Here is a 25973-nt window from a genome sequence, read left to right as displayed (position 1 = left end):
CCTCAGAATCAAATCTCAGCCCCAACCCCCAATCAGGAATCTAGGCAGTCAGAGCTGTGGAATGTGTTGGAGAGCTTACCCCCTTTCCCTAGCTTCAGGGCAGTACCTCCCCTCACTAAATCGATAAATCAAATCCAGACGCAAACCCAGTCTGCCTGATACCCTAGGAAATGCCCCCGCTTCACATACCAGCTGATCCCAGAAATAGCCCTGGCCCAGCAGGGCTGGCCCTGCTTGCTCCCTCCCTTCAGAAGCCATCACTGGCCCACCAGGAGTCTGAACACAGACGGCACAGACTTTGGGGACAGAGAGGCTCCCCAGGAAGAAGCTGCAAGGAAGAGGAGTGTGAATTGGCTGACCCTTTGCAGTCCTTTTACCATGTAAGACAGTCCTCCCCACCCCCTGGTGCATCCCTGTCTCTTAATTGTAAATAAATCAACCAAACACCATGTCTACAGTTTTTTTGGTTTTGTTCTGTTTTGTTAAAAAAAAAAAAAAAAAAAAAAAAAAAAAAAAAAAAAGATAAGACATCATGGCCAACTGGTAGGTTCCTAAGCCTCTTTCCATCCAGTCAAGCCAGAAAATGCCCAGTGGGTAGGGAAATATCGGGGAGGAAGGTCCAGGGAAGGAGGTGTGGGGAGGGAGGCAGAGCCACAGACAGTGAGCCACTGAAGGATGGAGTCATCCTGGTGACTTCCTGGCTGTGACCACAAATGGGGGAGGAAGCAGGACCCCAGGTAAGCCCCTCACCTCCCGGCATGTGGTTTCCTTTCTCCATCAGGCACATGCAGTCCAGCTGTGCATTCTTTCCTCCTCCCCTGACTGCTCAGAGATGGGCCCCACCTCCCCAGCCCTCTGTCCTGCAGGCCTTCCGCTGACCTCTTCCCTCCCCCAGAGCAGGGTCTCAGTTGCCAGGCAACCAAGCTAAGGTGGGCTTGTCCCTGCAAGTCCTTCCCCCTGGAGGGACCTGGGGAGGAAGTAAAGGGGAGCCTGGCAGGCTTTAGCTTTGGAATTGGGTCTCAGTCGGTCTCCTAACCACCGAGTCATCTGCTACCCCACGCTTTCCCTATGGCCTCTACCCTCTGACTAGTTTGAGGGGAGGGACAACGGTCAAGGTACATGTCTACCTTCCTCCCCTCATTATGGGACTGGGACTTTTCTTCTCCTACAGACTTGTGCTCACATTATAGGAGGTGGCCTCCCATGTCTAAATCAGAGGGAGTCAAAATAAGAGCCCGCAGGGCTGAAAACTAGAGCTGACATGTAGTATGTGGTCAAGAAGTGTTTATAGATGGCTGAAGGGCTGAATGAATCCAGGATCAATTTGGAAACATACCAGGGCTCTCTCAGGCTATCTAAGCCCAAAGAAGGACACCCCTAGGCTTCGGCTCACCCCAAGGGCACACCCGTGCTCATAAACACACACGCACACACGCATACACACAGACACAACCCAAGGGAAACTTCTGGGCCAGAAGCAGGGCCAGGACTCCGACCCAGGCTCCAGGTCAGCTCTGCAGCCTCCAGGGGAGGGGGCAGCAGGGGGCAGTGAGCCCCCCGCCTGCTGACAGGGTTCACTCGCGGAAGCTGTCAGCCAACTGGTGGCAGTCCAGCTCCCCCTTCGGCTCCAGGCCCCCCGGAAGCTTCACTCCCGTCTTCCGGTCCACACACCAGCACTTGCCGCGCTGCCCGTCCAGGGCCGGGTGGCACTGCCAAGACAAGGGTGTGAGAGGTCAGATCTCAGGCAGCCGGCCCCGATCCCAGCCCAGCCCCCAAGTCAGACAGTGGCTCCAAGATGGACTCTTGAGGGCGGAGGCTTTCTTGAACATGGGTCCTCTGAGCTCTCTGGAGTAAAGTTGGCCAAGAAGGAAAGGTCTAGACAGTTTTGGTCCAGAAGGTCCAGAAGGCAGGGTCCTGAGGAAGTTCTGTAGCCTACCTGGAGGGGAGACTGGATCCATGGAGTTGAAAGGTGCAGCTGGATTTGAAAGGCTAGGGATCAGGTTGGAGAAGTTTTTAATTTGTGTTCTGATTGTGTTTTAGTTTGGGTTCTTATTGTGTTGGGACTTTAAGAATAGGATTATGGTTAAGATTGTGATTATCCACATTGAAGTTAGATCAGCACAAGAGTTGCAGCTGAACTGGGAATTAGGACTAAAACTTGAGTGGGGTGAGGCTTAGAGCCCAGGTCAGAAATGGAATTGGGATAGAGACAGAGGTCAAGGTCAGAACAATTAAAGCAGTTGGGCTAAAGTTTGGGTCGGGATTACACGGGGGAGGAGGAAGAGTAGGGGGTAAAGGTGTATTTCAGAGTCAGGATTAGAGTTAGAGTGAAGGTTGTCTCAAGGGTCAGAATTGGCCTGAAGATAAAGGGTCAAGTGTCAGAATTTTCAGTGGGATAAAAACTGAGGGGAAGGAAACACATAAACGTGTATAACACAAAGAGTGAACCCTAACTATGGACTTTAGTTAGTAACTAATATCAATTTTAGTTCCTCAATTGTAACAAATGTACCACACTCATGTTAATAGGAGAGACTGGGGGTGGGAAAGTAGACGGGAACTCTGTAAACTTAAAACTGCTCTAAAAAATAAAGTCTATTGATATTTTTTTAACGGGGGGGAGTTTTTAAAAATTGGGACAAGGGGCAATTCCCTGGCGGTCCAGTGATTAGGACTCTGTGCTTTCACTGCCAGAGGGCCCAGGTTGGGGAACTGAGATCCCACAAGCCACACAGCGCGGTCAAAAAAAAAAGGAAAAAGAAAAATTGGGACAAGGATAAAACTGGTATTGGGATAAAGGCTGGAGAGAGGTTTGGCACTGGTTTGGCGGGGAGAACTTTGTGGTCCTCCTCCATTGCACCACCTCTTCATAACCTCCTCATGCCATCCTGGGCTGTGCAGACTTGGGGGACAGCCTCTCTCCTCCCAGCTAGGCCTCTTCTGGCTGAGTGGTGGTCCACCTTGTGGATTCGTCTGTAGAGCACGGAGTAGGAGGACGTGTGTGCCTACACCCACAAGGGCTGGAGGATATCCAGGCCACACCCAGCACGAGGCACCCCACCCAGTGTCCTGCCCAGATATGCCACCCTTCCGAATGAGCCCGACTGAGACTGGCCAGAGATGGGGCTGGAGCAGGCCAACCCCGTGGACCATCCAGGGTCCTGGGGGCTTGTCAGAGGAGCCCATGTTCCAAGGGCATAAGGAGGTACAGAGGTTTCTGCCTTCCTGTCTCGTCTCCTGCCCTCTCCTTCCTCTGCTGCACCCAAAGTTCCCGTCTCCAGCTGTCAGGTCTGGCTTCGCCTCCAGCCTGGTTGAACCCCAGGTGGTTTGGCAGCTCAGCTTGGGGGAAGGGGCAGGCTGAGTTTCCTCCTCAACTCTTCAAGACCTAGCCCCTCCATTCCCAGATGAAACCTCAGACATCAGGAGTTCCCTGGCAGTCCAGGGGTTAGGACTTCACGCTTTCACCGCGAGGGCCTGGGCTCGATCCCTGGCCGGGGAACTAAGATCCCACAAGCCACACGTGGAAACCTCAGACATCCAGGGACAAAGGAGAACTCACAGGAATGGAGGAAGGGGAGTGAGAGAGGGTTGGGAGGCAGAGGTTGGCAGGAGTGCCGGGTCTGCATCACAGATGGTGACTACAGAGGTCATAGAAATAAACCTGGACGGGGAGGCAGGGTAACTGGTGTGCCTTTAACTCGCTCTGTGACTTTGGGCCGGCCTCTCCCCCTCTCTGGGCCTCAGTCTCCTCATCTGCAAAATGAGTGAGTGGGCAAAATGAGCTGAGGTCCTGAGGCTGGGGGAGGGTTTCGGGAGGGCCAAGGGGTTAGGTTTGGCTTGAGGAGCTCCCCCCTTCCTGAGACCTCCATCCTGGACATCCTGGAGCTGAGGCCGGGCCCAGTCGGCGGAGACGGAGACCCACCTGCTTGGGGTGGAAGTTGCCGTTGCGGTCGCAGTTGGGGATGGGGATGGTGTAGAGGTCCTCGTGGGTGCGGCTCTGTGAGGCGGCCAGCCGCTCCAGGGCCCGGTGCAGCTCACTCTGGCAGGAGCCCTGGGGCTGGAGGGGGGGGGGAGGATGAAACTGCTCAGCAGAAGGGAGAGAGGCAGGCGGACCGGGGCTGGGGGTTAAATCAGGACTGCAGGCTCTGAAAGGAGGGTTAAGGCCTGGAAGCTGAGCAGCGCCCAACGAGGTAAAAGGAGGAGCTCGGGCTCAGGGGACACTGGCGGGCAGAACAGAGGGACATTGAAGAGAGGATCTTGAGCCAAAGAGCTTCTAAAAAGGAGGGGGATGATGTGAAGGGACCTTGTGGGGAAAGGAAATCTATGGTGAAGGACAGGAAGGGGATGATTTCTAAACAGGAGTGATGGATGAAATCATAGCATTAACAACTCGTAAGACCCAGGCATGGATCCATCAGAAACACCCATCAGAAAGGACATTAGCCGGACCCTGGAGCAGGGTCCCAAGGCTGCCTGCTATGGCCAGCATGAACCCTTTAGCTACTGAGAAGCTCTGGGGTGGGGAATCCCTGGGAAGGGCCAAGAAACATGAGGAGGCTTGGGCCACTGCCGTTCACCAAGCAGTACAGAAGTGTCTCAGTATTTAACAATAACTTCAGCTATCCCAATGTCTAGAACTGGTGAGCAGGAAAGGAATTTCAAGAAGAGGAGTGAGGACTTTCTGGGTCCTAAAGACACACACTAGGTGCATCTTGCACACAGCAGACATCTAAAGAATGTTTGCTGGATGGACATTGTCCAGATCTGGTGATGGTGGTGGTTGTGTGTGCCTATGCACATGCGCGTTTGGTCAGAGGTCCTCACCACAGGCCGGGCTTCCTCCCGAGGGACCCCGATGACCTTCATCTTGCCCCCACTGGTGCTCCGGTCTCGAATTTTGGCGAAGTGCTTCTGCAGGCACCTGCGGTCATGGGCGCTGCAGGGGCTGAAGCTGTTATTGGGGTGATCACCCTCGTCCTTGTCTGCAATCAGGCCAAGATGGGGAAAGGTCAGCGATGGGAAAGGACAAGGCAGCACAGCAACCCAGCCTCCCACCTGCTTTCTCCTTCTTAGGGATTCTCCAGCCTGGCGCTGGGGAAGAGCAGGGGGTCTGGGGGGTGCGAAGAAACGAAAGCAGCACCCCGGTTTCTTCCCAACTCCCCAGGATCTCCTCAGGAGGATATTCCTCTTGAAGTCCTTGATTTATCCCTCACTCCACCCAGTCCAGCCCTCAGATGAGTCATCAGCTGCAGCTGCCCAGACAGCAGGAGGGTCCCCTGGGCCCTGCAGGGAGGTCTCAAGCAGGCAGGGGGCCCCACACCGAATCTCATCCCCCTCTTCCATTCAGCTCTTCCTACCATCCCCCTCTCCGTCTGCTCTTTCTTCCTCCCTCCTTTTCTGCTCTTTTCAGCATCTGGCTGAGCCAGCCAGGGGATCCCCAGGGCTGTCGGCTCTGCTGGCCCTCTTCCAAATGGCCAGAATCAGTTTCCATGAGTGATGAGAAATCTGGCCCCAAAACTCTCTCCATTGGCTGCACAGGAGAAGTGGGAGTGGGTGTGTATGCCTGCATGTGAAGGAGTCTGTGTGTGTGTGTGTGTGTGTGTGTGTGTAAGAGAGACACTGTGTGGCCCCAGGACCAAGAGAACACCCTCACATGTCCCTTCAGCACCCCCACCCCAAAGTCTCCCATCCTTATATTTCAGACCCCATCCAAAGTGCACATCTGTTGCCTAGAGCCAGGACACTGGAGACGTGGAGGTGGGGGTGGTGAGGCTGAACTGCCACGCTCTCCCTGGGCTCTCTCTCCTAAAGGCTCTATCCGAACTCAAGAGAAACCCCATCCAGAAGTCCCAGAATTGTAGTTACGGCTCCTCCATCCAGGCAGCCAAAACCAGAACCCAGGGCTGAGCTGGAGAAAGAGGTCGCAAGATCCCTCCGCAGATCAGAGCCACCTCTGAAATGGTCGGGTTTGGCAACTTGCTGCCGGCCTGAGTGCAGAGCCCCTGCCAGCATTCCAGATGTTGGCAGCAGGACAGAAGGTTACATCTGGTTTGCGTCAGGATTTTTTTTCCTGAGGAATTAGCAGGTTCCTCCATGCATGGCAGCAGTCCCAGAGCTGCCTCTGGGTTAAACGGTATTTTTCTGCCGAGCCAAAGTTAGTTGGGGGGTTAGTTCTCTTTTTATTCTCCTAGTTCTGGGAGTGCAGGGGGAAGCACGTGGATAAAGGGAAACCAGGCAAGGAGGAATACAGACCCCCAGAAAGTCTTTGTCAAGATTCCACACCAAAGGTTATTTATAAAATTCAGTCACCAAGGATGGGAAGAGGTTTTGTCACGGATGCGGGGCTGGCTTAGAAAAAAGCAACAGAGGGAAGGAATAAATGGAGCAGATAGATATAATCCCTCCTTCTGCATATTTAACGTCCCAAGAAGGACAGTCTGGAGGGGACTTCTGTCCCAAAAGATCGAGTTCCTGAAGTTCAACCAAGGAGAAGCCACTACAGCAAAGACCTCCCAACTGGTGTGGGCAGCAAAAGAAGGGGCAGATCAATTTCAGAAGACCAGGATTGTGCAAAGGGGGCCATAGGAAGATAGACCCCAAACCCCCAGGCAGGAACCAGAGAGAAGACCTGAGATCGAAGCTCTTCCCTGAAGACCTTCCCAAGGAAACTTCTGGCTAAGAAGGCCCAGGCTGGCCAGTGACCACCCCCCGCCATCAGTGACCACCCCCCGCCATCACCGCATCTGCCTTGCCCAAAGCCACAAGACTAGTGGATGGGGTCACAGCACTGCAGGTGTGTAGGCTGGAGCTGGGGATTGGAGAGAAAGGAAATAGAAGACCTAAAAGAATTGAAAGATTTGTCTTGGAACCACAGAAGCGGAGCGAGCTTGGAACAAAGGGGCCACCATTCTACTTGGAAGGGCTGGAGGGATCCCAGGGGCTCATTTGACACAACCCACGACACTACCTTGAGGGCCCCCTTTCAACCAGAAAGGTTTTGTTTTTCTTCCTTTGAGTTTGCTGTCTTTTCATGACCATAAAGGAAAGCACGGCTGTGCACAGTGACACTTGTCCCTCTTGGTAAGTGGCCAGATGTTCTTAGGTTCCCTAGGAAGAGTTTTCTAATGCATGGGGCTGCCTCGGGAGGTACAGTTCTGCCCTGGAGGTGTGGCACGTCAGGGTGGCAGAGGTCTCAAGGACCTGGAGAGATCTGCCGTAGAAATTCGACTACTTTCCAACATTGTGTTTCTATGAGTCAAGTTCACAAAAACACTCGGGGGGAGGGATTTTTTTTTTTAACATCTTTATTGGAGTAGAATTGCTTTAGAATGGCGTGTTAGTTTCTGCTCTATAACAAAGTGAATCAGCTATACATAAACATATAGCCCCATATCTCCTCCCTCTTGCGTCTCCCTCCCACCCTCCCTATCCCACCCCTCCAGGTGGACACAAAGCACCGAGCTGATCTCCCTGGGCTACACGGGGGATTATTAAAGGATATTTGGAATGGTTATCCCTTAATTTAGGAAGTGCCATGAAGGAGGACAATTGGGTCCACTCACTGAACCCAGGGGACGCATAGGGCATAGGGCGAGCTTGGAAACATAGCTCACGTTCTTGTATCAGCAGGGCTCCCGTCACATGGGGCATTATCAGCAGGCAGCCTGCCTGGCCTCCCCCACCTTGGTTTCTCCACCACCCAGCACACTTAGCCACAGCCTGTGTCTCAGCTTAGAGTAGAACACGGCAGTCAGGGAGAGTGGCTCCGTACTGCCTCTCTCAGGGGCAGGGGTACACAGACTATGTCCCTATCTGCCAGCTCAGACACAGACAGGCTGGGACTCAAGGATCACAAACATACACAAACAATCACATGTCCAGACACACACTGGTCCACGCGTGCACACCCGCATGCACCCAGGCGCCCTGACCCTGCCCTGGCCAGAGCACACTGGCTCTACCCGGGCTGTTGACTTTCCACTTAATCTGTAACTTCTTGCCCAGTCTTGTTTAACTGGCAGACTGAGACCCCACCCCAGGATCCACCCTAGGCGCTAGGCTTGGGAGGGTGAGGGGTCATAGCCTTGAGTCTCTAAAAACACGTTCACCTTCCCATCTCTAAAACTGGCTAAATTCTTGCTACTTCCCTGCTCATGCAGGAGGTCCACCCCCTTCATGCTGCTCACCCAGGTGGTGCCCTCTGGAAAAATCGCAATCCTGGGGGCTTCCCCTCTGAGTGGGAGCCGAGTCAAACCCGCCCGCCCCCCACCAAAGGTCGGACCTCCCGACATCTGAAAGGCTTGTTTGGGAGGCGGGGCTTCCGAGGCAGGCCAGGTCACCTCCTCTTGCCCCGCTGGAGCTAGGCCAAAGACATCCAGCCACAGGGGAAACCTTGGTCTTTGCTCCAGCCACAGAGGAAGGGCAGGCACCCAGAGAAAGAAGAGGTTTCAGAGCTTTGGCACCCATGGCTGCAAAGTTCATGGTCAAAGCTAGAAGATTTCGTCTTTCTTGCTGCCTGATTTCAGCCTCATGATTTCCCTTCAACTCCAGCCCGCACTCCCCTCAAGACGCCCAGGGTGAGGCTGTGAGGTAGGTGGGCCCAGCCAACCGGACACGATCTGGAGGGGTCACCCACCTGCCCTACAACAAAGGCCTTTTCCTTCTTCCCCTGCACTCTGGCTGGAGAAGCCAAGACCACCCATGCTGGGTACCAGGTCTTTCTTTGAGGTCTGGCTCAAGGGGTGTCCCCCTCACCCTTGTGCCATGCTGCTGGCCTCAGACTAAAGAGTCAAGAGAAGGACAGCTGGCCCTTCCACCCTACCCCCTCCACTCCTCTGCGTGTCCCTCCAGCTTTGCTCACTAGCCCTACTGTCCCCCAAAGCCCCAGCATCAGAGGAGAAGTTAAGCTTCAACTTAAATCCCTTCGGCTTCCTCTTCATCACCATCCTCATCACTGCTCCAATACTGAGCTCTTACTCCGTGCCAAATGCCCCAACCCTGCAAGATAGGTCCTACTGTCCCCCCTTTTTACAGATGAGGGAATGAAGCAGTCTGGCTGGAGGAAAGGAGAAGAACTTATCTCCGCAGCTCCTATGTCTTTAAATGGAAAGACTCCTGATACCCGAGGCACCAATAATTCTGGCTTTGCCAAAACTAAAGAAAAAATGTTAAGCAGCCATGCTCCTCCTTCCTCCCTCCCCCAAGGCACAGAGTTTCTGGGAAGGCCCTGTTCCCATGACATGACTGGATTCCCAGTACTGAAGTAGGGGGGACAGTATTTGCTGTGTTGACTAAAAATTAACCCAGCTTGCATGTTCCCTAACCCTGTCCCAGAGGGACCCAGAGCACAGTTTAGGATCTCCCCAGTCCAAACGCTAATCTTCCCACTTGTCCACTCCCCCAGATTCCACAAGTCGAGGGTCAGTACACTGAACCACGATTGTGGACTTCTGACACACGTGTCCCACCCCACCCCCACCTCTGGTGGTCTGGGCTGTGTTAATCCACAACCTTTTCTGGCTTGGAAAGCTGGGACAGGGGGTCACGGCAGAGGGCACGGGGGAGGGGGGTAGCCGGGAAAGGGATGGGGGAGACCTGCCCCAGGAGCAAAGAGTGGGCCTCTGGACCACAGCAGGCCAAAGGAGGGGGCACGCTGAGGGACTGCCCTCCCCAGTCACCTGCTGAAGCTCAGCCCCAAGAGGAAAAGGCAGGAAGAAGAGCCCGATTGACCTCTCTGCCAAACTATTCCCCAGGCAAGAAGGCCCAAGCTTTGGGATGCAGGAGGGACAGTAGCCTATCGACAGTGGAAGGCTCAGGAGGACAGTGGGGAGAGGGGCCGAGCCCTGGCCGCCTGGTCTCACCAGACACCCTACAGGGCTACAGCACAACTCTAGGGGGCGCCTTTCACGCGGTGCAGTGTGGCCCGGACCATGGCAGGGGTACTTCTGGGATGACTGGGAGGTAAGAGGGCATGGACACAGCTTGCTGAGGAGGTACCTAGTTTCCCCAGGGCCCCCCAGACCTCCCCTTCCCCTCTCCGGATATCTGCCTGCACTGCAAGGGTGGAGGCCAAGGCAAGGAGATCTTGGGCCCTGTAATCCAAAAGGGGCCTAAAGCTGCCTTTCGAGGCTGGTGTACACGATGTTCACAGGACACTCACAAACTGTTCACGTCATGCCTCCCCAAAGCTCCTAGGGGAACAGTTCCTTCCACTTCAGGACGGGGTGCTCCTACCCAGCCAGGGAAGAAGGGGTTCCCAAGACCCACTGAGGGCTCTTCTGTCCCAACGTTCAAGTTGGTGAGAGAGGAGGAACTCACCAGCCATCCTAATCTGGCGCCAGATACCCACTGGCCGGTGGAGGGTGGAGATACGAAGCAAAAGGAACCCGTTATACCCGGGGAGCCCAAGGGCTCAGCCCTCACTCCCAGTCTGGTCTGGTACCAGTACTCCTCCTCTCCCACTAGCACTGGCATCTCTGCCCCAGGATCAGCGACTTTCACGCCCCAGAACCCCCCCACTCCCGCTTCCCAGATGTGCTGGGTGCCAGGCTGGCATTTCTCCTAGAATGTTTTCTGCTGACCTATCTCTCACTGCCCAGGGGCAGGAAGGGCAGAGAGGCCCGAGGCCCAGACCCCTGGGGTCCACCTCCTTCCTGTTTTCCCTGCATCCTGCTCTCCTCTGGCTAACAAGCTGCAGAGGATTGAGGAAGTGGAGCGGTCTGGGACTGAGGGCAGGAAGCTTGGGGCCGGAGTCCCAGCATCCGGACTGCAACAATGGAAGCTTCAAGCACCAGGAAAAGAGACAGAAACAGACAGAGGCACAGGGAGAGCAAAACAGAGTCGGAGAGGGAACAAGAAACAGAGGCAGAGGTAGAGAAAGGCAGACAGAGAGATTCTGAAAGCAACAGAGAAAGACAGGAACAAAGACAGAAAGAGAAACGGTGACAGTCAAAAGAATGAGTAATGGAATGAGACTGAGATGAAAGTGAGCAAAGCAGGGCAACAAAAACAGGAAGAGGAATGGGATAAAGAGAAAGAAACTGATAAGGGCAGGAGGTATTGAGGAAAGGAGAATCTGAGAATGTTGTTAGTGAAACTAGAGGTTGAGAGACGCAGCAGGAAAGAACAAAAGAATAAGAGAAAGAAGGAGACAGACAGACTATAAGGGAGAAACTGAAAGTCTCACTGAGAAATAGAAAAAGAGAAAGTGTAAGAATGAGTTTAGGGCAAAAGACCTTCTAAATCTCTCTCCCCCTTTCTCTCTCTCTCTCCCCCCCCCCATCCCTCCCCTCTCTCCTGCCTATCCCGTTAGGTTTCTGTAGCTCTGGGCTGGGAGCCAAGACTTGCTTCTCTTCTGCCACCTCAAATGGCACCTGCCAGGAGAAAGGAGCAGGGTGCCTGTGTACCAGGGCAGGAGGAGGTGCCCAGGCCTGGCAGAGAGACCCCTGTCTTCCCAATACCTCTCAAAAAGCTAGGTGATCCGGCCTGGGGCTTTGAGGAAGGGCCACTCTGATGCCCCTCGCCACCAAAGCCACTCTAATTTACATGTCCCACTCCACCCCACCTCAATGTCAAAAGCCCGAGCCCTGGCTTCTCAGACCCCTGGGTCCTCCACTTGTGTCCAGGGCGAGGGGAGGTCCCTGGATCAGGAACAGAAAGCTTCCACTGCCACCAACCCCGTCCTCCGGGTATCTGGCCCTAGCCTGCTTACTTGCAGGCTGTGGGCTGGACCAGGTCACTTAATTTTCCACTCTTGCCCCAGCAGCCAGGACTACCATTGAGACCTCTCTTCCCAAATTAGGCACCCTTGAGATGGAAGGATGGGACAGAGTCCTCTGTGATGGTGGCAACAGGCTGCTAGGGACTTGACAGCAGTTTCCTTGGCTGGCCCTGCCCCATGCCAGTCGGGCCCTGCCCCATACCTGCATTCTGCTTAGCTCACAGGGGATTTTCAAAAGCCTTTCGGGCCAGCCCGAATACACAAGGGGCTTCTGGGAGGGGAGGACCCCAGGGAGGGCGTGCAAGGGATGGGGCACCTTACCAGAGGGCTGCAGGCTTTCCTGGATAGCCTCGATCTCTGCCAGTTCCATACACACGCCTTGCCCGTGCACCAGCGTGTGCAGGGGCTTCTCCACGCCCCGGGGCGGGTAGCAGCGCAGGCCGGAGCCGCAGCGGGGGGTGTACACCCCGCAGGGCATCCCCTTGCCCAGGGCGCAAGTGGCGCAACAGCCGCAGCCCGGCTCTCGCACCAGCTCCTCGCAGCCCACAGGGGGGCGGCAGCGCGCCAGCTTCTCTTCAGAGCAGGGCGGGCAGTGGATGGCTTCGTCGCCCAGGCTCGGCCCGGGCCCGGCGGCCAGCAGCAGCGCGGCCACGAGGCACAGGGGCAGCATGACCGGGCGAGGACGGGACACGGGCGAGCGGCGGGGGACACAGAGGCAGCGCCCGGCGCGCCTGGAGGACCCGACCCGGAGGGCGCGGGGACACGGGGTGGCTCCGCTGGCGGACAAGGACGAAGCCGAGGAAGTTAGCAAGCGGGCCGGAGGGGAGCGAGCCTGGCGCTGCGCCGCATCCTCGGCCCGGCCCAGGCGGCTGGCTGTAGGGGGCAGGGGGCTGAGCTGCTGCCTGGGTCCGGCTCCCCCGGACTTTATACCGGCCCCTGGCCACACCCCCAGCGCCTTCCCGGTGGGGGGGAGGGGAGGGGAGGGGAGGGGAGGCCCGGGGAGAGAGAGAAGGAGATGCGGCGGTTAGGGGGAGGGGGCGCTGTCCTAAGTCGTCGCTGCTGCCGCCGTCGCCGCTACTACATCTGAAAGTCCTTTTCTGCCGCAGGAGAAAGCGGCGCATTTTGGAAGCCACGGCAGGCGCCGAGAGCGCTTCTGAACCGGAGCCCGGGAGGGCAGCGAAGGACGAGCGAAAGCGAAGGGGCGGCTCCGTGGCCCCCTCCCCCGACCTTGGAGGATTCTCCCGGGACCCCACTGAGATGGCCCCGAAGTACCCCCGCACTGAGAGCGCGGCGACCTCCTAGCCTGCACTCCCAGCTCCGGGGATTCGGTCTCCCTGAGCCAGAGTCCTTCCCACCCCACTCCAGTGCTTCCAGTCTCAGCCGCTGGAGACTAAGTCTGGTGAGGAGGGGAAAGGGGTCCCAGAAGGGCCTAATGGCCCTAAGAGGTTGATAGGCTGTCTCCCCACTTGCCCCTTCCAACCTGCCCCTGCCTCCAATCTCCCCAGGGTTCATTTGGGCCCCTGTCCCCTCTGCCTTACACAGGATGGCATCAACAGAAGTCGCACCCGGAGAGGGAGGTGCCAAGACTCTTGCTCCTTCCTGGATGTTTGCTTCCACTGCCCAGACCCACTCCCAGAGGGATATCAGCTGAGGAGACTGCCACTGTCAATTGCAAGTTGCGCACTGCACAACTCCAGGGGGCACCACTTCTCTGGTAGTCACTGTAGACTTGTATAGCTTTTGTGACTTTTCCAGCAGATGGCACTCAAGCGTTTTGAGAAAGGGGTGCCTTTTTCTAATTCACCCAGCAGTGCTATTTGGGCTAGTGTCAGGGGCGGCTAGGCCCTCTGTGTGGTCCTGTTGGTGCCTGTATCCCCTACCCTTTGCCCCAGTCCTGCTGGGATTGGAGGGGTTCTAGAGTAGCATTTGGAGAAGGGACTCCTCTCCTAGGTGGTCTCTCAGGTCCCCCCAGGGTTTACCCATCCTCCCCCACAAAACTTTCTGCTATTCTGGAGCTGATTTCAGGGTAAGGGCCCCTGTCCAGGCATACTTGGTGACCTACTGTGGATTTTTTTGGCTTGGCCTAGAAAGCTGCAGGGCAGCCAAGCTGAAGTGCAGATCAGAGACCCTCTTCCTGCTTCCTCTCCCAGGGCAGGGGTTTTTCAGTCTCACAGGGATTGGGCCCTCTCCTACTTTCTGCAAGTACAGACTGTCCAGGTGAGAGGAGGAAGAGGGGCTAGAAGCTGGACCTGCAGGGGCAGAACCAAAAGTTGCAAACTGACGGCACCTACTGGCAACCATAAAGACTGCAGAAGGGCTGGAGAGTTATGGCCGAGGACAAGATTCTGGGATTCTCTCCACGCCATCTCATAGACAACTGGGGTCTCTTCTGCCCCATCTGCCTTGGAGAAGGGTAAATAGAACCAGGATCCTCAAGTCCCTGGGGGAAGCCTGGCCTGTCCCGGATTCAGAAAACTACCCCCAGCCCCCTCCCCATCCTTCACCATCACTGGACCCAGTTCTGCCACAAACTTGTTGTGTGAACTTGGACACCACCCCTTGGAGCTCGAATGTCCCTAACTGCAATGGAGGTAGGTCATCTCCACCTAGCCTAGCTTTTGAAGCTCTTGTGAGAATAAAATGGGACCAGGAAGAATTGTTCTGATCCCAATGCCAGACTTGTCTTCTAGACCGCAGACCTGGGAGGCATAAAGGTACTGGGACATGGAGGAAGGAGGGCAGAACTGGCAATGAAGCATGAATGCAGGTGAGTTTAGGACTTCTGGACAGGTTTCCAGGTGAGACAGGTACCCACACTCCTACCCCAGCAGCCCCCCCAATCCATCCTCGGGCTCACCCCCATCACCATCTAGGATAATCCCTGGGAGGCAGGAAAATGAATACCAGGAGGCCTCCCCACCATTCATGCAACCCACCTTTACTGAGCACCTGTTGTGTGCAGGCTTTGTGCTACATCCAGGGGATCTGGGCACGGCCGAGACCACTGTCCACCCTCAGGGAGCTTACTGCCTCGTGAGGGGAGACAGACATATGTATAAAATAAGTGCAGGGTGTTTATAGGGGGCAGGGTGGGCCAGAGGCACAAATGGTCAGTTCAACATCCAGGGCGTGGAAAGACTTCATGGAGGAGATAACCTTTGAGCCAACGGTCTTCCATGCTAGAGGAACAAACACAGGTGGCATCAGGCTAACCTAGATTCTATCCCAGTTTTGCCACCAAGGTCACCGGGGAACCTGAAACAAGTTACTCTCTGAGCTTCACTGAGATTCACTTTTTTTTTTTAACATCTTTATTGGAGTATAATTGCTTTAGAATGGTGTGTTAGTTTCTGCTTTATAACAAAGTGAATCAGCTATACATATACATATATCCCCATATCTCCTCTCTCTGGCATCTCCCTCCCACCCTCCCTATCCCACCCCTCTAGGTGGTCACAAAGCACCAAGCTGATCTCCCTGTGCTACACGGCTGCTTCCCACTAGCTATCTATTTTACATTTGGTAGTATATATAAGTCCATGTCACTCTCTCACTTCGTCCCAGCTTACCCTTCCCCCTCCCTGTGTCCTCAAGTCCATTCTCTACGTCTGCGTAAAGAATGGACTTTATTCCTGTCCTTACCTGGAAAATGGTAAGAAAGAAAGACGGGTGGGGAGGGAAGAGAGAGAAATAAAGAGTGGCCCAAGCAGTACCCAGCAAACAGTAGGCACCAAGTGTTTGCTCCCTCCTGTCCCTGCCTGGTGGAAACTAATTTCTCCACGTGGCTAGAGATCCCCCGGTGGCAGGATCTGTGTGTCCCCCACCTGACCAGAAGTTCCCAGTGGACTGGGTTTAGTATCTCCTCCTCCTCTGGCCTGCTGATGTCTGGGAGAGGCTGTATATAAAGGGCATGGGATTTGGAGTCACTGGACCTGGGTTCAAGTTGCAGCACAGCCACTTAAGAGCTTTGTTACACTAATTGTAAATTAACTATACTTCAATTTAAAAAAAAAGAGTTTTGTGACTTTGGACACACAATGTCTTGAAGGGTCCTTTTCATCCTCTGTTAAAAGAGAAGAGAGAGAGAGAGAGAGATAATAATTGGGCTTGCCTCACAGGATGATTGCAAGAAAAAGTGAAATAATGGAAGAGAAGGGGCTTTGGAACCTGAGGAATGAGAAGCAGATGCTGCGTATTGGTTTTCTCCACCTGACTGCTGCCTATTTGACGACAGGGAGCCCCCCAGAGGCAGAAACCTGGTTCTCCTTCTCTGTGGTCTTCCCCAGCCCAGGGCTCTACAGGTAAAAGAAAGTCCTCCTCCCCCTCAGCATCCCTGTCTGTCCCTCACCTCCTGGACACCCAGTGGGGCCAGGAAGATACTCCTAATGGAGGGGTGAAAAGCTCGCTCCCTTCAGCGCCTTCCAGCCCACACCCTCACTGGCTTGTTGCTTAGAAAGAGTCTCACTAGCTCCCTTGTTGTCTCAGTATCAAATGTCTACTGGGCTCCAGCTGGCCTTCTTAGATAATCAATAAGAAAAAGAGCTCTATTCCCAAGGGAAAGACACAGTCCTGTCCTCAGGGAACCCCCAATCTGATGGGCTTGCCCCAGGGAGCATCTCATGGGATGGAGTAGGCAAAATGTACATAATAATGAAGGTTAACATTTAATGAGCATGGACCATACACTGGACATGTTCTAAGTGCTTCACTACGTCCCCTTCACAACAACCTCATGAAGTAGTCACTATCATTATCCCCTTTTTAAGATAGGAAAAGTGAGGCACGGGGAGGTATGTAACTTACTCAAGGTCACACAAGTGGAAGATCAGGGATGTGAACCCAGGCAGTCTGACTCCAGGGTCTGTATGATTAACCCTTATGTTTTACTGCCTTCCAAGACAGCTGGTCGGAAGCATTCTAAACAAATGCCAAGAGCAAAAGACTGTGGTACAGCATGCAAGCTGGGTATAGGGGATCAGAGCAGAGGGGGCATTGACATGGGACGGGGCCCCAAGCCTCCCCATAACTTTGGCTTCCCAGCCCCTGCCTGGCTGCCCTGGACTGTCCACTGTGCCCACACCAAATAGGGAGCTCAGCTTCCCTCCATGTTGGCTGATGTCCAAGCCCCCGATACAACATCTTTCGTAGTCGCCCCGGGTGTGGGCTGAGCAATGGCACCTCAGTATGGCTGCCTCCTTGCCCACCAGTGCCCCACACTTGGCGAGACCAGATCAGGAGAGCAAGGATCTCCACAAAGACTCCACAGCACAGAGGGAGGTCTGGTCCAGAGGACAGAGACTGAGTCCTTCCCGCAGGTCATGCAGCTCCAGAAGTGAACACCCAGGCAGGGGAGAGAGTGGGGAAAGGAGAGCCCATCTGCCGTAGGGCTGGCCAGGATCTAGTTTCATATCTCCAGTCCATCCTGCTCTGCTGCTGACCCCTTCTGCCTCTTCTGGGTTTTCTTTCCTGCAACTCCCTCACTGGGTCTTTGAGTCCAAGGCCCAGATGCTCCAGGACAGTCCCACTGTCCCCAATGGAAGCCCAGCCAACATCAGTAATAGATACTGAGCTTTCCACTGAATCCCCGGAGGATGGAGCAAACTGTTGGTACAGTGGGCCCTACTTTCCAGTGGGGGGCGCAAGCAGAGGCATTTCCCTTCACTTTGCCAGGCCAGCCCTCCAGAGTCCTGCGCTCCTGAAACAGGGGTTTTGCTGCTGGTATGCTGCCCCCAGGTGGACAATGATAGTACTGATAGTACCATTAGCGGAGAGCCTCCTGGGGAATAATGGGCATCGTACCAGGTGCTGAGGATTCCAAAGATGCAGGCGATCCCTGCCTTCAGAAGGGCTTATGGTCTGAACAGGGAGACCTGCAGGTAAACACACCACGGTCAGTGCTGCGTAATAGAGAGAAATGCCCTGGATGCCAAGAAAACAGAGAGGGGCCAGAGTGATTAGCAAGAGCTTCAAGGGAGGAGACTTTGGATCTAAGTCTTGAAAGGTAAGTAGAAATTCACAATCTTTTTCTTTTTTTTTTTTCTCTGCGGTACGCAGGCCTCTCACTGTTGTGGCCTCTCCCGTTGCGGAGCACAGGCTCCGGACGCGCAGGCTCAGTGGCCATGGCTCACGGGCCCAGCCGCCCCGCGGCATGTGGGATCTTCCCGGACCGGGGCACGAACCCACGTCTCCTGCATCGGCAGGCGGACTCTCAACCACTGCGCCACCAGGGAAGCCTGAAATTCACAATCTTAAGGAAATCACCTAACCCCTCCAAGCCTCAGTTTTCTCAGTTTAAAAGGTTGTTGTAAAGATCGGGGGGAAATTATGTAAAGTGCTTATTATAGTATCTAGTACATAACTAGATACTATAGTATCTAGTACATAACTAGATACTAAATTTCTGAGAAATTTACATATATCCGATTTATTCTAAGGAACTGGCTCCGATTGTGGGGGTTGACAAGTCTGCAATCTGTAGGGCAGACCGGCAGGCTGGAGACTCTTGCAGGATTTCTGTTACAGTCTTGAGGCAGAATTCTTTCAGGGAAACCTCAGTTTTCTGCTCTTAAGGCCTTCAACTGATGAGATGAGGCCCACTGGAATTATAAAGGGTTAATCCTTTTACTTAAGGTCAACTGATTGTAGATGATGCTAATTACATCTACAAAATACCTTCACAGCAATATCTAGACTAGAGTTTGACCAACCACCCGGATACCCTAGCCTAGCTAAGTTGACACAGAAAATTAACCATCACAGACATTCCAAGCAGAGGCTACTCCAGACAGGGGCTATATTACATTTCCTCACTTAATTAGGCTTTTTGAAAAATCACTCTGTTAAATGAGTAAAACGTAAGCGTTTAAATAATACCAGGCTTAATCTGATAAATAATTTATAGCACAATTTATAGAAATGTAAACTCCTAGGTAAAATCACCATAACATCTTAAAGTTAGAAGGGATCTCACAGCCCTTTGAATCCAACCGTCACTCTGCAGAGATCTCTCTAGCAACAGTACCTGGAAAATGGTCATCTAGACTCTTCTTGAGCATTCCAGTGGTGGGAGAAGTCCCTCTCTCCTAAGAATATCCATTCTTGGACAGGACCATGTGAAGAAAAAGTTTCCAGTTAGAGGGCAGCTTTTCTTTACATGGTACTATCTTACTTCCGTATCTGTCTTATGAATTGTTCCTTCTAACCTATCAAAGACTGATCTTATCGTGTATCTTTCCCATCCTCAAATAGAATATGTCCTTACACTTGCCCTAAATGTTTTCTCTCAGGTCAAAACTTCTTTCTTAGACATTAGAAGGCTTCAAACAGCTTGATTTCAAAAGCCCATGGAGGCTTTCTCCTATGGCAGTATCTGGTTCCTCTAGTAAGAAAAGGACTTGGGGCTTCCCTGGTGGCGCAGTGGTTGAGAATCCGCCTGCCGATGCAGGGGACACGGGTTCGTGCCCCGGTCCGGGAAGATCCCACGTGCCGCGGACTGGCTGGGTCCGTGAGCCGTGGCCGCTGAGCCTGCGCGTCCGGATCCTGTGTTCCGCAACGGGAGAGGCCACAGCAGTGAGAGTCCCGCGTACCATTAAAAAAAAAAGAAAAAGAAAAGGACTAACTGCCTGCTCTCTTTGATAGCCTTCTCTGCACTTTGTAAAATTCCCACCTTCTGCCTCTGTAGCTTCTTTCTTTTCATGATCAAGAGGGAAGAGAAATACAGAAGCAGCATTTAGCTGTAAGCCTTTGGGAAACACCATGATTTTCTTCAATCACAGACAAAAAGGTATAGCTTTCTGTTTTCTTTAGGTGAATAATTTGCTTCTAACTCCACTCCATCCCTTTGCAACCTGCCTGGTCTCTCAGATCATCTGTGAAGGGGCCTCTGTAGACATAAACTTGGTCCTGGTGACCATGGAGGTATCGGAGGAGAGACAACTGTCAGGTTAATGTCAAACAGATTAATGTCAGACAGAAGACACCTCAGAGATGTACTTTTTTCACTTCCTAGGTGGAGGATTCTGCCACAGCGTTCCTCAGTGATGACCTTCCATGCTCCACAGTGACCAGGTAAACTGTACTAGGGATGAGAATTCAGGTAGCCTGGCCATCAAGACACTCAGTCCAACTCTGTCTTCCCTTCTTTTTTTTTTGTTTTTTTTAAAGAAAGAGTTACCAATTCTTTTTTTTTTTTTTTTTTTGATGTGGACCATTGTTTAAAATTAATTAATTTTATATTTATTTTTGGCTGTGTTGGGTCTTCGTTTCTGTGCGAGGGCTTTTCTCTAGTTGCGGCGAGCGGGGCCACTCTTCATCGCCGTGCGCGAGCCTCTCACTATCGCGGCTTCTCTTGTTGCGGAGCACAGGCTCCAGACGCGCAGGCTCAGCAGTTGTGGCTCACCGGCCCAGTTGCTCTGTGGCATGTGGGATCTTCCCAGACAAGGGCTCGAACCCGTGTCCCTGCATTGGCAGGCAGATTCTCAACCACTGTACTACCAGGGAAGCCCTGCCTTCTCTTCTTTTTTTAAAAATTTTATTTATTTATTTATTTATTTTTGCTGTGTTGGTTCTTCATTTCTGCGCGAGGGCTTTCTCCAGTTGTGGCAAGAGGGGAGCCACTCTTCATCGCCACCAGGGAAGCCCTGCTTCCCCTTCTTGATGTGAGCAGCCGAGAGAGCAGAGAGGCACAGCCCTGGTCTCTGTTAATTGATGGGAGGCCCTCCCTGGCCTGCTCCCCTCTACTGCTTCTACTCTGGGGGGTCCAGAGGAAAGATGTGCGGAACTGCAGAGTCTGAGGGTGATGGAGCAAGGAGGGGTTCCAAACTGTGTTTGCCCAGATTTTACTGACCCAGCAGCTTCCAGCAAGCACAGGAGCCAACTCTAAGCTCCAGTTCCAAAAGCTGCCATCAGCAGCCACTGGTGCTAGGGAGGGGCAGCCCAGGACTGTTGGGGTCTTGGCAGAGATCTAAGGTCAGATCAGCCATGCCACTAGGTCAGGAGGTGGCAGGGAGGGGTGTCACATAGGAGTGGAAAGAATCAGAGACCACTCTCCTCCTCCCCAGACTCCCAGTGGGCTTGTGCTCTGGTGCAAGCTCCAGGCTGGGCACTGGCGGGGGAGGGGAAGACAAAGATGCAGACATACCCTGATTTAAACCAACTCAATGCACAAAAAGTTATATTTGCAATCACACAGTGTTAAAACAAGAAGGGCTCCTCCCCTTAAAAATCATTTGCCCAGGGTTTTTGTTTGTTCATTTTGGTTCATTTGTTTTTTTAATGTAAGTAGTGGATCATCATTTTCAAATGAAATCTTGCACAGAATCTTACACAGGACATAGAAGATGAGAATGGAAATCAACTGTACTTCAATAAAATTTTTTTTTTTTAAAAAGATGAAAATGGAGCTTCTCTGGGTTGGAGAACCTGGGCCTCACCTCCTCTAACCAACCTCCCCATCCTCACCATCACCTCTCTAAGACTCTGAGGAAGGCATAGGCTTCAGTTTACAGGTGGGGAAACTGAGACCTAGAGAGAGGAGATGTGCCTAAGGTCATGCAACTAGTGACGACACAGCTGAGCTAGGACTTCCCACCCCCACACCTTGTCCGTCAGTTGGGTCCACAGATTTAGTTTTTCTGCAGTCTTCACCACTGAGTTCAATCAACTGCAAGTTCCCCCTGTATATTGAAAACCTCTCTATCTACAAAGCTCACATTCTCACACAAACTTGTATAGTCAGGTATGCCATGCCTTCACTGAGGTGGGGAAAAGGGACAGCAGTGAGAAGGGTGTAGGGCATGGAGGAAAACAAACACTTAGAAAGCCACATGGCAAAAGGTAATGAAACAGAGAATTACCCAGACCCGTGATTACTGAGGGAAATCTTTTAAAGTTTGTTTATTTAAGCTAACTTGTCACATTACAAAAATAATATGTCTATAATTTTAAATTTTTCACATAGGATAGAAGGGAAAACATGAAAAGTTTTCCTTTGCCTCCATATATTTACAATTCCTTCCAGATGTTTTTCAATGCATACATAAACATTTACCCAAATGGGATTATACCATACACACTAGTCTTTACCTCACTTTTTAAAACTTAACAATATATCTTAGTGATGTTTCCATATCAGTACACCTAAATCAACTTCATTCTAGAGGAAAGAAACACTGCCCTTCCAAGGGGAGTTCCCAGCGGGAGGATGGAGACCCCTCCCCCACTGAGTGGAGAGACAGGAAACGCACAACACCCAGAAAAAATACTTATGAAAGGAACTCATCCGCATATGCAAATGTACTCCAAAGGTCTTGAGGGAGCCTCAGTAAAAAAAGATGGCCTGAGAAGATCCTCTGGAGACTCCTTGGAAGAGGGAAGATTTGAATTGGTTTTGGAAGAAAGGACTTGTTAAAATGGACCAGGATTTGGGAGGAAGGTTTCGAAGAGGAGTAGAGGTAATAACTGCTAACGTGTTTTGAGCACTTACTAATTTGCCAAGCAATGCACTAAGGGCTCTGCATGTGTTACCCCACCCAATGAGGAGATACTCTCATTATCCCCATTTTAGATGAAGAAGTGGAGGTACAGGGAGCTTGAGTGACTTGCCCAAGGTCATACACCCAGCAAATCAGGAATCTGACTCAGCTACTCAACTTCGCCCTTACAGGTGGGTGTAAAGATGGGGGCAAGGTCCAGAGTATCTAGTTTGGGCCCCTGCGGAAAGGGGGGAAGGAGGGGTCGGGGGAGGATGAGGGTGATGGCAGCCCCCTCTCTCCTTGGAACTGACCCCCAATCCCTTCTTGCCTCCCAGGACTAGAGGCTAGCAGGCACCTAGAACTCTCTCTTTGTGGACGATGCCTCCCAGGCCACCTGTCCCAGACTCCCTTCTTCCCCCTCTCCCACCTCAAGTCCTGCAGGACCCTCTGTGATAGGCTCTGGAAAGGAGGAGAGGCTGAGAGAGAAATAGCTTGTGTCCCAAAGAGAAGCCCACCCCCACTGCCCCACCCCACCACAAGACCGTCCTGGGCTGGAGGACTGGAAGGTTGTCTTAGGTGCTTCCATATCTCATTTAGCCCTCTGTACCTTTTTTTTTTTTTTTTTTTTTAATTTATTTATTTTTTTGCGGTACGCGGGCCTCTCACTGTTGTGGCCTCTCCCGTTGCGGAGCACAGGCTCCAGACACGCAGGCCTAGCGGCCATGGCTCACGGGCTTAGTTGCTCCGCGGCACGTGGGATCTTCCCAGACCGGGGCACGAACCCGTGTCTCCTGCATCGGCAGGCGGATTCTCAACCACTGCGCCACCAGGGAAGCCCCCTCTGTACCTTTGATAAAGGACAATGACATGGGGAAACTGAGGCTCAGGGAGATTTCTGACTCGGGCATGTATGACTCCAAAATCCTTTTGACTCCCCAGTTCTGCTTCAGGGCCTTTGGAACAAAGACCCACACAGTCAGGATCAGGCTAAACTGTAGGGATATTTAAAGCTGGGTACCAGAAAATTGGGCTGGAGCTGCTTATTAAATTCCCATTGCCTCATCCCCAGATGGGTCTTGCAGGGAATTGCAGGCTGGGATGAGCTACAAGGTGGAGGCCAAGAGGCAGAGGCTGGATTGCCATCCTTGGGGGAGGATGCCCACCTACCTTTACTACCTGGGGCCTCTGTGTTCCAAGAGGTAGAAGGCATGGCTGGTCTCTGTCAGGGTCACCCTCTATCTTGGGGAAGCTGCAGAGAATGACAGGCTGGCCCTGGAGCCCAGGCCCTGCTCAGCCTTCCAGATGGACAGAAGCTACTGGATGTGGATGGGCTTCCCTACAACTGCTCTGAGACCCTGGTGGTCCTGTGCATTGAGGCTGCCTTTCTGTATCAGTACAGAGCAGGTGTTGAGCAGGCTGGAGCTGAAAACACTCAGAAACTACTGGAGGCCAGGAGATCAAGAGGACAGGGACCAGAGTAATGCCAAAGCTCCATTCCTTTGGCTTTTCCAATTACCCTAGTCCGTGGGCCACTTCCATCCTTGACTTCCTGTCACAACGCACCCCCTCCTCACTGGCCCTCCCTGGGGCTTTGCCCGCAGAGTGGGCATTGGATACTCCGCGGTGATTTAACAGTTGGTTGACCTGATTTCTTTTCGAAGGAAAAAAAAGAAGGATTAAATCCACAGATTGTCGTGCCAACCTAAGGTAACTCCCTGCTTCCTGATTCTGATACTGTTAGTTTACTATTCTAAACACCTTATGTTTATTTATTTATTTATTTTTAACATCTTTATTGGAGTATAACTGTTTTACAATAGTGTGTTAGTTCCTCCTTTACAACAAAGTGAATGTTATACGTATACATATGTTCCCATATCTCTTCCCTCTTGCGTCACCCTCCCTCCCACCCTCCCTGTCCTACCCCTCTAGGTGGTCAATAAAGCACAGAGGTGATCCTCTGTGTCCTGTAATCCTCACACCACTCTGAGGTAACAGTTATTTTTCTTCTCTTTTTTGAGAGGAGGAAAAGAAAACACCTAGAAGCCTGCCTCCATCAAGACCACACGACTGGCAAATTGCCGAGTCGGGATTGAAACTCAGGGAATAATGATTGGAAGGAGGTGGTCCTGATGGGATTTGTAGTCACACTAATTGTGCAGTTATTTTTTTCTAGCTTCTTGTAAGGGCAACGACTTTTTTTGTGTGTGTGTCATTTTAACTTTGTGGATTGAGGAGGACAGAAGAAACCCATTCAAACATTTAGACGTCAGAGTAAACACTTCGGTCTTTGGCATTTCCTCGTCAAATCTGGACTGCAGGGCTCAGGGAATATAAAACAGAGGAGAGCAAAAGTACGAGGGCATCCTGCTGGCCGTCTGAGGGAAAAGTTATGGTCTTAGAATGGCCCCTAAACCATCCTCAACTCCTGAGGTGGTGACTAGAAATTATTCCCTTTGATTGACCAGTCGCAGCCCCACGCCGCTCTTCTCCGGGGCCTGCAGTGCTGCTCTCTCTTCTGTGTGGCCTCTCTATGCCCTTCTATTATACGAAAACCCACCAACTATACGGCTTTTGTTTCTTTAAAAATAAATTTGGGGGGCTTCCCTGGTGGCGCAGTGGTTGAGAGTCCGCCTGCCGATGCAGGGGACACGGGTTCGTGCCCCGGTCCGGGAAGATCCCACATGCCGCGGAGCGGCTGGGCCCGTGAGCCATGGCCGCTGAGCCTGCGCGTCCGGAGCCTGTGCTCCGCAAAGGGAGAGGCCACAACAATGAGAGGCCCACGTACCGCAAAAAAAAAAAAAAAAAATTAATTAATTAATTAATTAATTAAATTAAATAAATAAAATTGGGGGCTCTCCTGGTGGCGCAGTGTTTAAGAATCTGCCTGCCAATGCAGGGGACATGGGTTTAAGCTCTGGTCCGGGACGATCCCACATGCCACGGAGCAACCAAGCCCATGTGCCACAACTACTGAGCCTGCACTCTAGAGACCGCAAGCCACAACTACTGAGCCCGCGTGCCACAACTACTGAAGCCCATGTGCCTAAAGCCTGTGCTCCGCAACATGAGAAGCTACCATAATGAGAAGCCGGCACACCGCAACGAAGAGTAGCCCCCGCTCACCGCAACTAGAGAAAGCCCATGCGTAACAATGAAGACCCAACGCAGCCAAATAAATAAATAAATTTATTAAATAAATAAATAAATTTTGGGGGTGGGGGGACGGAGTTTGAGGCAGACGCCAGAGCCTGTTCGCTGAACTGAAGCAAATCACGGGGTGTCTGTCCAGAAAGCCGGCGTTCAGTTTCCTCAGGAAACGGAACTAGGACTCCCGTTCTTCTCGCTAAAAAAAAAAACAAAAAACAAAAAACCTCAGGATGGAGGACGGATTTTAGATTTCAGGGGTCTGAAAGACGTTAGCAGTTCTTGAGGTATACATACCCTCTCCTTTTCTCTTTTTACCCCAGCTCGGACCTCAGAAAACCCCCTCCCACTTCCACAGCTCATCTCCTCAGAGTTACACATGGAGAACAAGCCAGCCCCCGTCATTGGCTAGATTCCCTGTCCGTCTCTCCGCTACGATTCCGAGTGGTGCCTTTTGAACGTCCTCTAGTCCCGCTTCCCTTGCCTAATTGGTTCATTCGAACGGACCCCCGGCCAGCTCAGTCATTCATTGGTGAATATAAAAGACAAGCTCTGATTGGCTTTTCGGATCGGTGCCAGTGAGAGCGCCTCAGGGATTGGCTTATCTGGTTTGGGCGGGCTAACGGAGAGTTCAA

At 52.6% G+C, this 25973-nt stretch overlaps 1 protein-coding gene and 1 long non-coding RNA gene across 2 annotated transcripts; one reads left to right on the top strand and one right to left on the bottom strand.

The window, feature by feature from the left end:
- Positions 1–1269: 1269 nt before the first annotated feature.
- On the bottom strand, positions 1270–12804 carry IGFBP4 (insulin like growth factor binding protein 4). The gene is made up of 4 exons (XM_059046487.2): positions 12041–12804; positions 4825–4982; positions 3923–4057; positions 1270–1709 (listed from the first exon to the last, which is right to left on the bottom strand). Exons 1-4 carry the CDS (start codon positions 12387–12389, stop codon positions 1575–1577), a joined length of 777 nt encoding a protein of 258 aa, XP_058902470.1. The 5' UTR covers positions 12390–12804; the 3' UTR covers positions 1270–1574.
- On the top strand, positions 12731–14642 carry LOC136793144 (uncharacterized). The gene is made up of 3 exons (XR_010838019.1): positions 12731–13118; positions 13262–14310; positions 14410–14642. It is a non-coding gene; the product is annotated as an uncharacterized lncRNA (long non-coding RNA).
- Positions 14643–25973: the final 11331 nt, after the last annotated feature.

The sequence above is a fragment of the Kogia breviceps genome, chromosome 19 (genome assembly GCF_026419965.1).
Source record: "Kogia breviceps isolate mKogBre1 chromosome 19, mKogBre1 haplotype 1, whole genome shotgun sequence".
Classification (NCBI taxonomy): Eukaryota; Metazoa; Chordata; class Mammalia; order Artiodactyla; family Physeteridae; genus Kogia; species Kogia breviceps.
The sequence above is the reverse complement of the archived record's forward strand: the minus strand, read 5'-3'. Positions and strand labels throughout refer to the sequence as shown.